The following is a 16,968-nucleotide window of genomic DNA, read 5'->3' as shown; positions in this document are numbered from 1 at the left end:
TTCACCGTACACGTGTAGGCTCCGTTCTTATGACTCCTTTCTGTCCCATCCAGCACCTCCTGGGACCTTCACTTAGTTGCCATAAGGCTGCTTGATTACTGTTCAGGTGTCACCTCCACATTAATGTGGTTAGTGAGTTAGTTGGGAAGCATTTAATGCGGAGGTGGCAGCTCCATAAGATATTTGTTATCTCCCCCGGTTCTTCCCTTGTTCCATGTTCACCATTCAGTTCTAATGTAACTTTGTGGGGTGTCCTGAATAGTTAGATAGTTATATCTACCTCGGACCATGGTATCCGAGATGAGTCTTATCCTCGGACACGGTTTGGGCCACCGCTCATGACCTCCATCCCTTTTTCTTAGACTGGTCCTATGAGACATTTCTTTAATCATCCTCGGACAAGTGAATGTCCTCGGATTGGGACGTTGGGCCCCAAGCCCATTTCCTATGGTTCCTATATCCTTTTAGATAACTGGCCCCACAATATATATATATATATATATATAGGTCATGTATAGGTATAATTTTTTTAAAGTCACGCGAAAAGTTGTACATTATTTTATATACACTAGCAAGTAACCCGTGTTTACACACAAGAATGTTCAATTGTAGTGGTACTATTAATGTTACGCTTGAATTATTAAACATATAGAATATTAGTTCGACCAAGACTTTATATTTTGGAGTAATTATGTTCTATAATATAATGTCAAATAAATAACGAAAAATGTACATTTTGTGAAAGTTTAATGATCATTTGATTTTGTTATCTAAATAATAATAATAATAATAATAATAATAATAATAATAATAATAATAATAACACATTTGAAGGTATTAAAATAGTTTTTCTTACAATTTTGATAATATTGTTTTCGTTATTGTGATACATATTTAAAACACCACTCGCTAATGAGTTAAAAATGAACATTTAACAAATACCATATAAACATAAAAGTAAGGAACTTCTTAACCTATTGCACTATATATTAAATGTTACTGAAAAAAAATCTTTTTTATTCTATTTCATTAATCGGTTGTACATATCTCTACAAATTATATTTAATTGGTGAAATATTACTAAAACTAAATATAAATTACCCTTAAAAACCAAATCTTTTTGAACTTTTAACAAATATCACAAATTATTATCCCCCCTTCTCCTCCTCAACAATTGTCATTTTTTTTTTCTTCTTTTTTAAGGAAGGATTGCCCTTAAAATAAATTTCATTACCCAATCATCAATTAAATTCGAATTATGTAATTCAAAATCAACCAAATATTAGCAAAAAGAAAAGAAAAAGAAAAACCATTTTAGTAATCACCCTCATTCCCTAATATCACAATTTACAACATCATTAACAACATAAGATCCATCTATCAACAATATATACTCAATTGATCAATAAAACTATTTGGGGCTTGTTTAGTTAGCTGGAAAAAGCATCGTTTTTTGTTTTCATTTTTCAATTTTTAGTGGGTCCCACTACTAAAAATCTGGTTTGGTTTTAGTATTTGTATTTAGTTTTCATTTTCAATATCCTAAAAGTTTGATTTGAATACAAAAAATGAATACAACTTTTCAGCGTTTTTGTTTTCAATGAATACGAATATAGTGGCATATTCGTAAATATTGTGAAAATACAAAAAAAAAAAAAAATAGTAATGTGATGTGTGTGAGTGAGAAAAGTTACTTTTTTTGAAATAGAAAACAATGACCAAACTCGGGTATGATGTATTCTATACCCAAATTATATATTCAAAACAACTTACCAAATACTATCAAATATAAAAATAAATGCTTTTTTCTATATTCAAATTCAGGATTTGAATTTAGAATTAAGAAAATAAAAACTGGATACACCACTTTTTGAAACCAAATAGGCCCTTTGTTCTGAGATAGGTTTATATTTGTAAAGAACTGTAAATGGGAAAGTATATATTTTTATTTTCCTTTGTGTTTTAGCAAGCAAGCAAGCAAATAAAACACAATTGAAACAAAAAAAAAACACCATTAACCGTGCACACACACAAGACATATTATTACATAACCACAAAACCTTTTTGTCCTCTTTGTTTTCTCACAACCAAACAAAACTTTTACCAAAATTTCATTAGAAGGTATTTGTAAGTTTTTTAAATTAGAAGTGAAAATGCATCAAATCCTATATGGTGTGGAGTGTATATCTCTATATCTGTTTTATGTTTTTCCCCTTGTCTCCTAAATCAGTTAACTTGCCCCATTGCCGTAATCGTTCCTAATCAAAGCCAACAATACTATCACATGAGAAACTAAAAAAAAAAAGATTTTTCCAAAATGACACGATTGACCATTACTCAAATTTGAAAAACATCCAAAATATTTATTAAAATAATCGAAGAGATAATGATGAGACTAAAAGGGCTGACCTTGTAAGTTTTGTCACCAAAGAAATGGATTTCATATGAAAATCATTTAGGTATCTCAAGGAGTAGTTCTCGTCCAACCTTGAGGGAAAAAATGTTACAAAAAGCAATTCATTACTGTATGAGGAAAACAGATGAAGAAAAGCAATTCATTGCTGTAAAAAGTCCAACCTAATGTGAATTAGAATGAAACTAAAACTTTTTGCACATGAAACATAGATATTAATGAGTATTTGGCAAGACCTCCATTGAATTGCTCTGAGAGTAGGTGAAGAAGAAAAACTTCATGAGGCATATCCTTAGAAGATGCACGGGCACCTTGTGGATTTTTGTTGAGTAGATATTATTGGTCTTTTGAAGGTTCATTACTATTAGACTCTTTGGATTTTTGCATCCAATAATTTACTTTGCACAAAAATTAAAAAAATTGATGGACATGTGCTGGCTAAATTGAATTTTAATTGGAACCTAATTGGATTTAAACTCTTTGTTTTTGCACCTTATAATTCACTAGATACCATAATTTGAAAATTAAATAGGACACATGACACAAAATTAAACTCCAATTGAAATCCAATTTAAAATGTAATTGGATTTTCTCTAAACTTCACTTATTAATATATATATATAGAGAGAGAGATTTGGTATTTGAGTAGTCAAAGGAACCAAAAATAACATTACTTCTATAAAAGTACATAATTTTCAATGAGCCAATGAAAATAGTTAACTTCATTCACGCTCCTAGAAGTGATCTCTATAGATTTGGTCTACACTCTTACACTATTGTCTTTGTCCCATTAGATTTTCGGTTTTTTTTTTTTTGGTTAAATTAGATTTTCGTTTTAAGCTTACACGGTTTGCTCTAATATGGCCAACTTGTGTGTTGTGTAGAAGGATTTATCACAACAATGATGTTCACATTGACATAGCCATTTTGCTTTTAGTGCACACAGCTGTATTACTGTAATAGCCTAATAGGTTAGCAAACGCAATAACTCGCTTGGGCTCCAGATTAGGCTTTTGTACTTCGCTTTATTTCAATTGGGAAAACCTTTTTCATATTCTTGTCTCTTGAGAGAGAGAGAAATGAGAAGCTTATGTAATGTCACTTTCCTCCTATTTCAATTTTACACTTCTCTATTTTAAGCTTTTTTTTTTGAGTAAACAATAATACTTATTAGAACAGACATGAAAATAGTAATAATAATGTTTTAATATGGATTTATAACTATACGATAATTAAAAGCCAATGGGCTTGTAGTCCAATTGGTGCCTATCATATCTCCAAATTTCATGTTGTGTATATGACTTAACTTCTACTTATCCTCCTCAAAAAAAAAAAAAAAAAAAAAAGAAAAGAAAAATATAATTAAAACATATAAATATAAATATATATATATATATATATATATAATATACACACACAACATGATGACTTTTACTAAGTTTAGCGTGCACTTAGATTGTTCAAATGAATTATAGTATGTTTGATATAGAATTTCGCTGAGATAAAAAAAAATAAGTTAAGTAAACTGCAGCTAAGAAAAAGCAAAGCCTTAAATTTTATATAAGAAAATAAAAAGTAGACATTTTAAAATTAAATTAAATTGTGACAAACGGCACCTAGTCTCATCAACAATCACATAAAAAAATTAATGTATCAAATCATCAATTTTTATTTATTTATAAGATTAATGGAATTTTAAAATTATTTAGAGATGTTATTGTAACTTTTTAAATTTTATCGACCAAATTAATCCAACTTAACATATAGTTTCCATTTGGCTGCTTCAGAATATATTATGAGCCTTGCTGCCCTTTCTAAAGGCCAAAATCACGTGACGAAATTTTATAGACATTAAACTTCGAATGGTAGCCTCTTATCAAATGGAATGATATGTATATTATATTATATAAGAAATATAAATATTATTATTAATGCAGAATTCGAACAAGATACGGCAAAAAGATAAGACTTGTGAAGCTTGGCCTGTCAAATCTTCTTGCTTCACCAAGTTGAACCTTGAATTGATGCTGTTGATAGGAAAGTTGTAACCACCAAATCAAATCATTTTCGATGGTTTTTAATTTCCTCTATCCACAAGCTCCAATCTTCAACGGAAAAGCAAGAAATGTAAACCATTTCTTATTTTGAATTTATTTTTAACGTCTATTTTAATACTTGTCAAATTCGTGTATAGGTGAGTTGTGATACAATGCATTTTTTTTTTAAATAAAAAAAAAGTCAAAAATATTGAATCAAGGTTTTCAGCTAAGAAATGTTTAAAACGTTTAGAATTAGAATGTGCCAAAAAGTTGTACTTGTCTTATTGTTTTTCTAGCAGAATCTCAGATATTTTGCTGGTAGTAGTGGACCTAGTGGTCTTCACAAATTTTCCCTTCTTATTATGGCCTCCGGCCTCGTAATTTTTCTTTTTATAAAAATATCATAACTTTATTAAAAAGAAGATAAATTCATTATATTTTGAATCAAAGCCGATTCAATAAATATAGAATTTTCTTCTATCCTATGTTTAAAACGTTTAGAATTAGAATGTGCCAAAAAGTTGTACTTGTCTTATTGTTTGTCTAGCAGAATCTCAAATATTGCTGGTAGTAGTGGACCTCGTGGTCTTCACAAATTTTCCCTTTTTATTATGGCCTCGTAATTTTTTTTTTTTTTATAAGCATATCATAACTTTATTAAAGAGAAGATAAATTCATTATATCTTGAATCAAAGCTGATTCAATAAACATAGGATTTTCTTCTAACCAAGTTATATAATTATTAATGCCTTTAGCATGCTGAGCCAAGAGATGTGCTGAGCGATTTCCTTGTCTTCGAACATGTGTTACTTGAATGCCTCAGAAATCACTCATTTGGTGTAGAATACCTTCAACTAAATTGCTGATAGCTACTATGGTTTCGTAATTGATTTGAGAAACTGTTTTTACAATTTCGGCTTGGTGGTACTGATAAATAATGCAGTATATTATTGGGGTTTATTGGTTCATCAATTTTTTTGACAAAAGTGGTAGAAATTGGTTCATCAATTACATGTATTGACTTCAATATTTAGCACACAATTATGATTAATCATATCATCTTTCCGATCCATCATAGATTTCTGCAATATTATCGTCACAATCTTATATTATACCCCAGGGAAATCAGGCTGCCTATTTTACTCATTTGATAGACACATTAAATTCCAAATAATATAAAATATAATGGTATGAATTAGAATAAAGAAAAAAGGATAATGATGACAGTATGACCTAAAATCTTTGTACAGGTCAAACTATTGACATTCTCTAACTCTCTCCCTGTTTTGCTATAACAACATTGATGATTCATGCATGGAATGTTTCAACTTCAATGGTGTTATCTACTTATCTTCAATAATGACGAAGGGGGAAAAAAAGCCTCAATGACTTAACAAAATTTATTTTATTCCATGACGTGCAATTGCACGACCTGGACATTCCAAAGTTGTATAGTTTGATAAGTTTGAACACAGCTAGATCAATCATTTTTTATTTTTTATATAAAATATTATACACCTACCGTATCAGATTCAGGTGAATATTACACAGAAATACTGGTAGCTCCTTAAACATAAGTAGGTGCTAATATAAACTCAATTTAACTTGTTCCTTTGTTCTATATAAAGTTTAAACTATATTTGTTCTGTTTCTTAACATAGATTCTGCATTCTTTCACTAGTTTTCTATAATTTTGCCAGGAAAAAGTTTTACTTGTGAGATGCTTGAAATCAAAAGAAAGACACTTTGTTTGAAGGCCTTGACAATTATTGTGGACACTGTTTCTTTCCAGCTTGTCATTAGGAAGGCACCGGAAGAGAGAGAATTGAGCCAGCCTTTGTTAACATCACCTAAGAGGAATATTTCCACCCAAACCATATCATTTTCTTCACAGCAAAGCTTTGTTGAATAGGACTAATGAAACATATGTTCACATTTATATTTTACAAAAATAAGAAATGTGGATCATAAGATATTAAAATTAAGCATAACTCTTGACTTTTAAAATAGATAGATACTAGTAGGTAATTATATAATAAAAAAAGAAAAAAGAAAAAAAAGATAGATACTAATAGGTACGGCCTTATGGGTAAGTCAATTCTTGAATTTTTTTTTTTTTTTTTGAGAAAGAGTCAATTCTTGAATTAGATTGATAAAGTCTGAGATACAATAAAATGTCGTAACATTTTTACTTATACTTTATAGCACACATGTGGAGGATTCAATTATTTTATTTTATTTTGACTTATGGTGGGCTGACAGCTTGAGATTTTAACTTATTGTAAAAATGTTGTGATATTTTATTGTGTCCGTAAAAGAACTCAATCAGATTGTATATGACCAACAAAAATTTATAATTTTGTAATCATTGTGCATTAATTTAATCATATCATAGCATAATATTTTTTCCAATAATAAGTTCAAATTTAATCATGGGAGAAAACCAATTGTAAGTTGTAATATATGAACTCATCAAAAAAAAAAAAAGTTGTAATATATGAAAATACTTTCCCACACGGTTAACTTGTTGGAAACGGCATGGTTAATGGTTTTGTTATTACTTTCCATGGGAGAAAATCAGAGAGATAGAGAATTGTCAGTGACAGTGATAGTGGGGTCAATTAGCTCATACATCTAAAGTTGAGCTAATATCCCTTCATAGTTATCTCTCTTTTCGTGAACAATTTTGTTGCTGTCATGCATTTTTTCCCCCCAAAATATTAAGCCACAATATTCTTTGGCAAATTTCAGACATGCGCTCATAGAAGCTGTTTTCAACTGTCTTCTTCCAAGTTCCGTCAATGTTTTACATCAAATGTTATACAAATTGTTAAGCAATCCCACATCAATAACATATCTAGCGGATTATGATTATATGCACTTATTTGTCTAAATGGAGCTTTCCTCATACTGTAATGCAATCTTGGAGGTTAGATGCTTTATGAAGTTATATTGATTGTGAACCATTTATAAAGTTCTAGCTATCAATTTATAATATAAGATCCCTTGTAATAAATGTAACACTTAATTTAGACTAGGTCATGGCCATCAATTCATTATGTGAGATTTATTGGACTATTATTGTGTATTAAATCACATGGTTTACTAAAATATTTAAAAGTGCCACATAATTGTTAAGTAGACTATATGACTAAAAGTATATGTAAATAATCTTATAATTGTTATGTAGTGGGTTGGAGGAACATTATTCCGAACTAGTTCAAAGGAAAATTTTGTCATTAAAGAATGACATAATTTTTTACCAAATGGTTTGGAGAAAAGTTCATTCACCTTGTCACATAGCAACTTAAAAAAAAAAAAAATTTATCTACATGTATTTTCAATCCCATGGCATTCTTAAAAGTTAACAGTCTTGTAACTTAATGTATTAAATCACACGATTGATTAAATCATTCAAATAACATGACTATTAAGTAATCACATGATTGAAGAAGAGTTGATTTTGATATTAAGTTATAAGACTTTTGACAATATACCTTACTAATTGATCAACTAATTGAAGAGTGTTTAATCATACATTATTACCGTGTATGGTTCGTTTCTTTATTTTTTATTGTAACTTAGAAAATGAAAAAACAAAAAAGTAATTTATTCACATTTATCTTTTCCTCTCAATGCTCAACATCAATTTTTTTTTGTTAGAATAAAAGAAATTGGTGCAACACGAGGATTCTTAAGAGTTTACCCATCTTAGTACTATTCTCGCCCAAACATGCTTAACTACGGTTTTTATTTTTTATTTTTTTAATTTTTTTACTCAGTGGCATCTAGAAGTTTTTACATAGAAACGCAATTGACTTGCATGTTCCATGATGTTGCTGCAGGTTGAAGAGGATCCAAATCTGTTGAATATGTTCCTTAAAACTCCAATTACTAGGTCAAGGTAGGCCCCAGGCCCCATCATACAATTGGGTTAAGGAACTTATTAACTGCGGCTACCAACCTAGTGTATGTTTGGATAGCGGCAAGCGTCCCATGTTTTGCGAGTCCAGCGTTTTTTAGTGGGTCTCGTACACTATTTACAGGACTCATAAGTACTTTTTTTTTCCAAAAAAAAAAAAAAAAACTTTAAAACTGGGCCCCACGGTACTATTTACACATTTAAAAATTATTTTGCTACATTGTTTTCAGTTTTTAGTAATGCAGTATTCAAATAGACCCCTAATCTAATAACATTTTATTTTTGTGTGCATGAATGCGTGTTAATTATATGATTATTTTTTGAAATGTATGCTTGTGATTGTATTAACTAATAAATTATATGATTGGATTTTTAAAATAATCCTCAAAAGAGATAATACTATTTGTGTGTGTATATATATATATATTAATGCAGTTATGTGGTTAATTAAAATTTTTATTTGTTTAGAAACACATATATACATACATACAAGGGAGAGAGAGTTAAAATACAATGCATAAGGAATCGTACTTAATATTTTTATATGATTCTCATTCTCCCAAAGGAGTGGTTCATGCACCTGTTATATGCACCCGTTATAATACAGCGTGTGAACTTTAGGGCTTATGCTATGAACATTCGTTGTTATATACTATAATGTAAGAGACCATTCTTGTCTGTCCCCTTTTCTCTCAATTGCTACTATTGATAAATGAATAAATGGTGCCAAAATAATAAAAATAATAAAAATTAAGCCGACCGTAGGAATGAGACCTCATCTAAGAGAAAAATGACAAATCGAGAAGGAATTTTTATGATCGTAATGAAAGAGATAAACAACAAAGACTAATCCATCGAAAGAATCTAGTCAAAACTCACAATCAATGTAAAACACGGACATATTTAACAATTACATTAACTACTAAGTACTAGAATCAAAGGGAACTGGCCTCACAATCACAAAGTCTCTTTCTCTTACACAGTTCCACGTGCTCCAGATCAAGCTCGGGAAACTCAAAACTCACTTGTTTTTAGGACAGGAAGCTAGCTAGACCAAAATCATTAACTTATAAAAGATGGGTCTCCCCAGCTTATTTTATTGGGGCATTAAGAATCGGGTCCCATTCATCGGTTGTCGTTATAGTTGAGGAAATAGCTCTTAATTGAAGGAAAAGACTATAACAGCGAACCTTATCATGAAAATCTCATCTTATTTGGTGGCTACTGTTGGTTCCACTTCCATTCTTCCACATAATTCACAGCTTAATAAATTTTAGCTTGGCCAACCGTAAGCTAAACCATTTCAAATCCATTTATTTTCCCTTTATTTTTAACTGTTTATCCCATTTTGATTGAACAATACTTAGACACATTTTGATTTTATGCATACTTATTAATTATTATCCAAGTAATATAGTGCCCTTTCAGAGCATAAGAGTCATCAAAATGAATTTCTACCTTTGAACTCTTCTCTGGTCTATAATCATTGATGTTTTTTTATAAGTCGACACCTAAACAGATTGAAACTTTGAAAGGAACATTGCCATTGTCGTCCTCTTACCAAGTGTAACTCAATTCTATAATGACATACACATAAAGTCATGGCTACAATTTTTATTTTTATTTTTTATTTTTTAATTTTTTTACTTTTGATGTCGGTCCAGTAAATAACATTATGGAGAAAAATCAACTCTTGTAAACCAGTGTGCTACATTTAATATAAGACCAACTAAAACTAATTATTCCCCCAAAGTTGATTCTCTTGCCCAAATTACTTAATGACCATAATGAAAAGAAAAGACAATTACTTCATCAATTCCCAATTTATTAATAAAAATATATCAACTTAAACTATTTTTTTATAATGAAAATCTTTACAACTGTAAGTCCTAATTAGTTCAATTAGTAAAAATTTTAATAATTAAATAAAAGATTTATAATTCAATTTTTGCATACATTAAAAACCAATTATTAGCATCTTAGTCCAATTAACTGAGTAAGTTGACCCACACGGCTAAATGCATGTTGTTTTGAACTTTGTGGCCAAAATATTTTGTTCTCATTCTTATTAATTCTAAATGTCCGGTTCTATTAAAAAAACACACTAATTTATTATTACAAAAAAAAAAGGACTAAAATTATTTTCACTTGGCCGCCCACGCGAGAACATGTATGCGTGTGAGGCCTGAGAACATCTCTCTTTCTCTCTCTCTCACAAGGATCTCTTTATAAAAAGCAAAGACATCTCGAGATAAACACTGCAACATCTGTACCCGACCAAAACCAAGCCGAAAAAAACTACAACAAAACAAAAGCAACAATTAATAATGACAACTCCAAACATCATTCTTTCCTTTCTTTTCTGTTACCTCCTCCTCATTGCGAAACCACCGCTCACCGGCGCCGCCGGTGGCCGGTGGCAAGTCTTGCAAAACAACATAGGCATAACAGCCATGCACATGCAACTGCTCAACGACGACCGTGTCGTTATTTTCGACCGCACCGACTTCGGAAAGTCCAACCTTTCATTGCCCAACGGAGAATGCCGGAGAGACCCAGACGACACCGTTTTGAAAGTCGACTGTACTGCACACTCAGCTGAGTACGACGTCGTCACAAACACTTTTCGAGCTCTCTTCGTCCAAACCGATGTTTGGTGTTCCTCCGGCGCTGTAATGCCCGACGGCCGTCTGATCCAAACTGGTGGATTCAATGATGGTGAACGAAGGGTCAGGATTATCAAGCCTTGTGCTACTTGTGATTGGCAAGAAGTTCCAAACGGACTAGCGGCTAGAAGATGGTACGCGACCAATCATATTCTTCCAGATGGACGCCAGATCATCATCGGTGGTAGAAAACAATTTAACTATGAATATTATCCTAAGAGTTCTGGTACCACTGGCACGTTCAATTTTCCATTCCTAGCTCAAACCAATGACGCGGGCATAGAAAACAACTTGTACCCATTTGTGTTTCTTAACGTTGATGGCAATCTATTTGTCTTCGCGAATAATCGAGCTGTTTTGTTCGATTACAAGAACAACAAAATCGTTAAGACATACCCACAAATACCAGGTGGTGATCCTAGGAGTTATCCTAGTACTGGGTCAGCGGTTTTGCTACCATTGAAGAATTTGCAATCACAGTTCGTAGAAGCTGAAGTTTTGGTCTGTGGTGGAGCTCCCAAAGGCTCATATGCTCAGGGCTTGAAGAAAAACTTTGTGGGTGCTTTGGACACGTGTGCCCGGATCAAAATCACGGACCCAAATCCCCAATGGGTCATGGAAACAATGCCTCTAGCTAGGGTCATGGGTGACATGACTTTGCTTCCAAACGGCAACGTTTTGATCATAAATGGTGCTGCTTCTGGGACAGCTGGTTGGGAATCGGGGAGAGACCCGGTTCTGAAACCGGTTATTTACAGACCCGATAACAAGTTGGGTTCGCGGTTCGAGACACAAAACCCGACTACTATTCCACGAATGTACCACTCCACAGCAATTTTACTTCGTGATGGTCGAGTACTTGTTGGTGGTAGTAACCCCCACGTGGGCTATTCATTCACAAATGTGCTTTTCCCTACAGAGTTGAGATTGGAGGCGTTTTATCCAGCTTATTTGGATACTCAAGTCGCAAACTTGCGTCCAAAAATTGTGACACCAGCTTCACAAACCCAAATAAACTATGGGCAGAGCTTGTTTGTTCGGTTCACAGTCACGGGAACGCTAGCACCAAACTTTGTCTCGGTAACAATGGTGGCACCGCCATTGACAACCCACTCGTTCTCCATGAATCAAAGGCTTTTGGTACTTGGTGCTGGGAAGGTGACGAGCCTTGGGAAATCGACGTATCAAGTTCAGGTCACGACACCCGGGTCGGGAATTCTTGCACCATCGGGATTTTATCTTCTCTTTGTGGTTCATCAAGATATTCCTAGCGAAGGCATATGGGTCCAAATCAAGTGACAAACTTGTGACTTTTTCCTTCAGAAGTACTTTTTTTTTTCAAAAAAAAAAAACTTTAAAACTAGGCCCCACGGTACTATTTACACATTTAAAAATTATTTTGCTACATTATTTTCAGTTTTTAGTAATGCAGTATTCAAATAGACCCCTAATCTAATAACATTTTATTTTTGTGTGCATGAATGCGTGTTAATTATATGATTATTTTTTGAAATGTATGCTTGTGATTGTATTAACTAATAAATTATATGATTGGATTTTTAAAATAATCCTCAAAAGAGATAATACTATTTGTGTGTGTATATATATATATATTAATGCAGTTATGTGGTTAATTAAAATTTTTATTTGTTTAGAAACACATATATACATACATACAAGGGAGAGAGAGTTAAAATACAATGCATAAGGAATCGTACTTAATATTTTTATATGATTCTCATTCTCCCAAAGGAGTGGTTCATGCACCTGTTATATGCACCCGTTATAATACAGCGTGTGAACTTTAGGGCTTATGCTATGAACATTCGTTGTTATATACTATAATGTAAGAGACCATTCTTGTCTGTCCCCTTTTCTCTCAATTGCTACTATTGATAAATGAATAAATGGTGCCAAAATAATAAAAATAATAAAAATTAAGCCGACCGTAGGAATGAGACCTCATCTAAGAGAAAAATGACAAATCGAGAAGGAATTTTTATGATCCTAATGAAAGAGATAAACAACAAAGACTAATCCATCGAAAGAATCTAGTCAAAACTCACAATCAATGTAAAACACGGACATATTTAACAATTACATTAACTACTAAGTACTAGAATCAAAGGGAACTGGCCTCACAATCACAAAGTCTCTTTCTCTTACACAGTTCCACGTGCTCCAGATCAAGCTCGGGAAACTCAAAACTCACTTGTTTTTAGGACAGGAAGCTAGCTAGACCAAAATCATTAACTTATAAAAGATGGGTCTCCCCAGCTTATTTTATTGGGGCATTAAGAATCGGGTCCCATTCATCGGTTGTCGTTATAGTTGAGGAAATAGCTCTTAATTGAAGGAAAAGACTATAACAGCGAACCTTATCATGAAAATCTCATCTTATTTGGTGGCTACTGTTGGTTCCACTTCCATTCTTCCACATAATTCACAGCTTAATAAATTTTAGCTTGGCCAACCGTAAGCTAAACCATTTCAAATCCATTTATTTTCCCTTTATTTTTAACTGTTTATCCCATTTTGATTGAACAATACTTAGACACATTTTGATTTTATGCATACTTATTAATTATTATCCAAGTAATATAGTGCCCTTTCAGAGCATAAGAGTCATCAAAATGAATTTCTACCTTTGAACTCTTCTCTGGTCTATAATCATTGATGTTTTTTTATAAGTCGACACCTAAACAGATTGAAACTTTGAAAGGAACATTGCCATTGTCGTCCTCTTACCAAGTGTAACTCAATTCTATAATGACATACACATAAAGTCATGGCTACAATTTTTATTTTTATTTTTTATTTTTTTATTTTTTTACTTTTGATGTCGGTCCAGTAAATAACATTATGGAGAAAAATCAACTCTTGTAAACCAGTGTGCTACATTTAATATAAGACCAACTAAAACTAATTATTCCCCCAAAGTTGATTCTCTTGCCCAAATTACTTAATGACCATAATGAAAAGAAAAGACAATTACTTCATCAATTCCCAATTTATTAATAAAAATATATCAACTTAAACTATTTTTTTATAATGAAAATCTTTACAACTGTAAGTCCTAATTAGTTCAATTAGTAAAAATTTTAATAATTAAATAAAAGATTTATAATTCAATTTTTGCATACATTAAAAACCAATTATTAGCATCTTAGTCCAATTAACTGAGTAAGTTGACCCACACGGCTAAATGCATGTTGTTTTGAACTTTGTGGCCAAAATATTTTGTTCTCATTCTTATTAATTCTAAATGTCCGGTTCTATTAAAAAAACACACTAATTTATTATTACAAAAAAAAAAGGACTAAAATTATTTTCACTTGGCCGCCCACGCGAGAACATGTATGCGTGTGAGGCCTGAGAACATCTCTCTTTCTCTCTCTCTCACAAGGATCTCTTTATAAAAAGCAAAGACATCTCGAGATAAACACTGCAACATCTGTACCCGACCAAAACCAAGCCGAAAAAAACTACAACAAAACAAAAGCAACAATTAAAAATGACAACTCCAAACATCATTCTTTCCTTTCTTTTCTGTTACCTCCTCCTCATTGCGAAACCACCGCTCACCGGCGCCGCCGGTGGCCGGTGGCAAGTCTTGCAAAACAACATAGGCATAACAGCCATGCACATGCAACTGCTCAACGACGACCGTGTCGTTATTTTCGACCGCACCGACTTCGGAAAGTCCAACCTTTCATTGCCCAACGGAGAATGCCGGAGAGACCCAGACGACACCGTTTTGAAAGTCGACTGTACTGCACACTCAGCTGAGTACGACGTCGTCACAAACACTTTTCGAGCTCTCTTCGTCCAAACCGATGTTTGGTGTTCCTCCGGCGCTGTAATGCCCGACGGCCGTCTGATCCAAACTGGTGGATTCAATGATGGTGAACGAAGGGTCAGGATTATCAAGCCTTGTGCTACTTGTGATTGGCAAGAAGTTCCAAACGGACTAGCGGCTAGAAGATGGTACGCGACCAATCATATTCTTCCAGATGGACGCCAGATCATCATCGGTGGTAGAAAACAATTTAACTATGAATATTATCCTAAGAGTTCTGGTACCACTGGCACGTTCAATTTTCCATTCCTAGCTCAAACCAATGACGCGGGCATAGAAAACAACTTGTACCCATTTGTGTTTCTTAACGTTGATGGCAATCTATTTGTCTTCGCGAATAATCGAGCTGTTTTGTTCGATTACAAGAACAACAAAATCGTTAAGACATACCCACAAATACCAGGTGGTGATCCTAGGAGTTATCCTAGTACTGGGTCAGCGGTTTTGCTACCATTGAAGAATTTGCAATCACAGTTCGTAGAAGCTGAAGTTTTGGTCTGTGGTGGAGCTCCCAAAGGCTCATATGCTCAGGGCTTGAAGAAAAACTTTGTGGGTGCTTTGGACACGTGTGCCCGGATCAAAATCACGGACCCAAATCCCCAATGGGTCATGGAAACAATGCCTCTAGCTAGGGTCATGGGTGACATGACTTTGCTTCCAAACGGCAACGTTTTGATCATAAATGGTGCTGCTTCTGGGACAGCTGGTTGGGAATCGGGGAGAGACCCGGTTCTGAAACCGGTTATTTACAGACCCGATAACAAGTTGGGTTCGCGGTTCGAGACACAAAACCCGACTACTATTCCACGAATGTACCACTCCACAGCAATTTTACTTCGTGATGGTCGAGTACTTGTTGGTGGTAGTAACCCCCACGTGGGCTATTCATTCACAAATGTGCTTTTCCCTACAGAGTTGAGATTGGAGGCGTTTTATCCAGCTTATTTGGATACTCAAGTCGCAAACTTGCGTCCAAAAATTGTGACACCAGCTTCACAAACCCAAATAAACTATGGGCAGAGCTTGTTTGTTCGGTTCACAGTCACGGGAACGCTAGCACCAAACTTTGTCTCGGTAACAATGGTGGCACCGCCATTGACAACCCACTCGTTCTCCATGAATCAAAGGCTTTTGGTACTTGGTGCTGGGAAGGTGACGAGCCTTGGGAAATCGACGTATCAAGTTCAGGTCACGACACCCGGGTCGGGAATTCTTGCACCATCGGGATTTTATCTTCTCTTTGTGGTTCATCAAGATATTCCTAGCGAAGGCATATGGGTCCAAATCAAGTGACAAACTTGTGACTTTTTCCTTTTTTTTTTTTTTCAAATTTAATTATCTGTATTTGTTTAAAATAATTTGGCAAAAAAAAAAAAATTGTAATATAATCAATATTTTGAATGCCAAACTACATAAGATATAGATTAGAGGTTGTTTTATTAATTATACTTGGTGTTATTATATATTTGTATACAATGTAAAAGTTTCCAACGAAAATTGTAATATATAATTGAATAAAAAGTCACGGGGATTTGTTGTCTCAATGCTTTTTGTTTTTTACTAAATTGTTTATGAATTATAAGGGTAATAATACTACCTATCACGACCAATACAGGAGTGAAACTAACGTCTAATAGCCTCGGAAAAGTGTTGGTAGCCTCGGAAAATTTTGATTGTGGTAATCTGAATGAAACTATATAGCAATTTGCTAGCAAAAGAGGTCTATGTACATCTAATTATTTGAGATTCCTAACTAATGAGGAAAGTTTATATTAACTAGCATGCAATGTGGCTTTATTTAAAAACGTCTAATTTTTTGTATGTAAATTTGATTATGATATAGAAAGTGATAGTGATACAAAATTAAACACAGTTAAAGAGTTTTAAAAATTAAGACTTTTTTTGAGTATAACATATTTGGTTTCTGTCGCAAATCATTTTCTTAACACGATCAACTTGAAGATACCTTACTATTATTTATTAGATGAAAGTTAGTATTTTGTCAACGTCAAAGTTTGTGCATGCGTTGGGACTTATTGTAAACATTGCGTATAGGCAAAAGGCTACCT

At 33.1% G+C, this 16,968-nt stretch overlaps 2 protein-coding genes across 2 annotated transcripts; both read left to right on the top strand.

The window, feature by feature from the left end:
* The first annotated feature begins 10,612 nt into the window (after nucleotides 1-10,612).
* LOC136068486 (aldehyde oxidase GLOX1-like) lies at nucleotides 10,613-12,354 on the top strand. The gene has a single exon (XM_065775686.1). The coding sequence runs from the start codon at nucleotides 10,702-10,704 to the stop codon at nucleotides 12,337-12,339; it is 1,638 nt and encodes a 545-aa protein (XP_065631758.1). The 5' UTR covers nucleotides 10,613-10,701; the 3' UTR covers nucleotides 12,340-12,354.
* A 2,079-nt stretch (nucleotides 12,355-14,433) lies between these two features.
* On the top strand, nucleotides 14,434-16,443 carry LOC112019511 (aldehyde oxidase GLOX1). Its single transcript, XM_024052029.2, has one exon. It carries the CDS (start codon nucleotides 14,555-14,557, stop codon nucleotides 16,190-16,192), a length of 1,638 nt encoding a protein of 545 aa, XP_023907797.1. The 5' UTR covers nucleotides 14,434-14,554; the 3' UTR covers nucleotides 16,193-16,443.
* Nucleotides 16,444-16,968: the final 525 nt, after the last annotated feature.

This window comes from Quercus suber, unplaced genomic scaffold, assembly GCF_002906115.3.
Source record: "Quercus suber isolate HL8 unplaced genomic scaffold, Cork oak 2.0 scaffold_8, whole genome shotgun sequence".
In the NCBI taxonomy this organism is placed as follows: Eukaryota; Viridiplantae; Streptophyta; class Magnoliopsida; order Fagales; family Fagaceae; genus Quercus; species Quercus suber.
This window is presented reverse-complemented; position numbering and strand designations above follow the sequence as displayed.

Bases quoted from the DNA above. Each gene is read 5' to 3' on its own strand.
- LOC136068486 (XM_065775686.1), top strand. From the start codon at position 10,702: ATGACAACTCCAAACATCATTCTTTCCTTTCTTTTCTGTTACCTCCTC.
- LOC112019511 (XM_024052029.2), top strand. From the start codon at position 14,555: ATGACAACTCCAAACATCATTCTTTCCTTTCTTTTCTGTTACCTCCTC.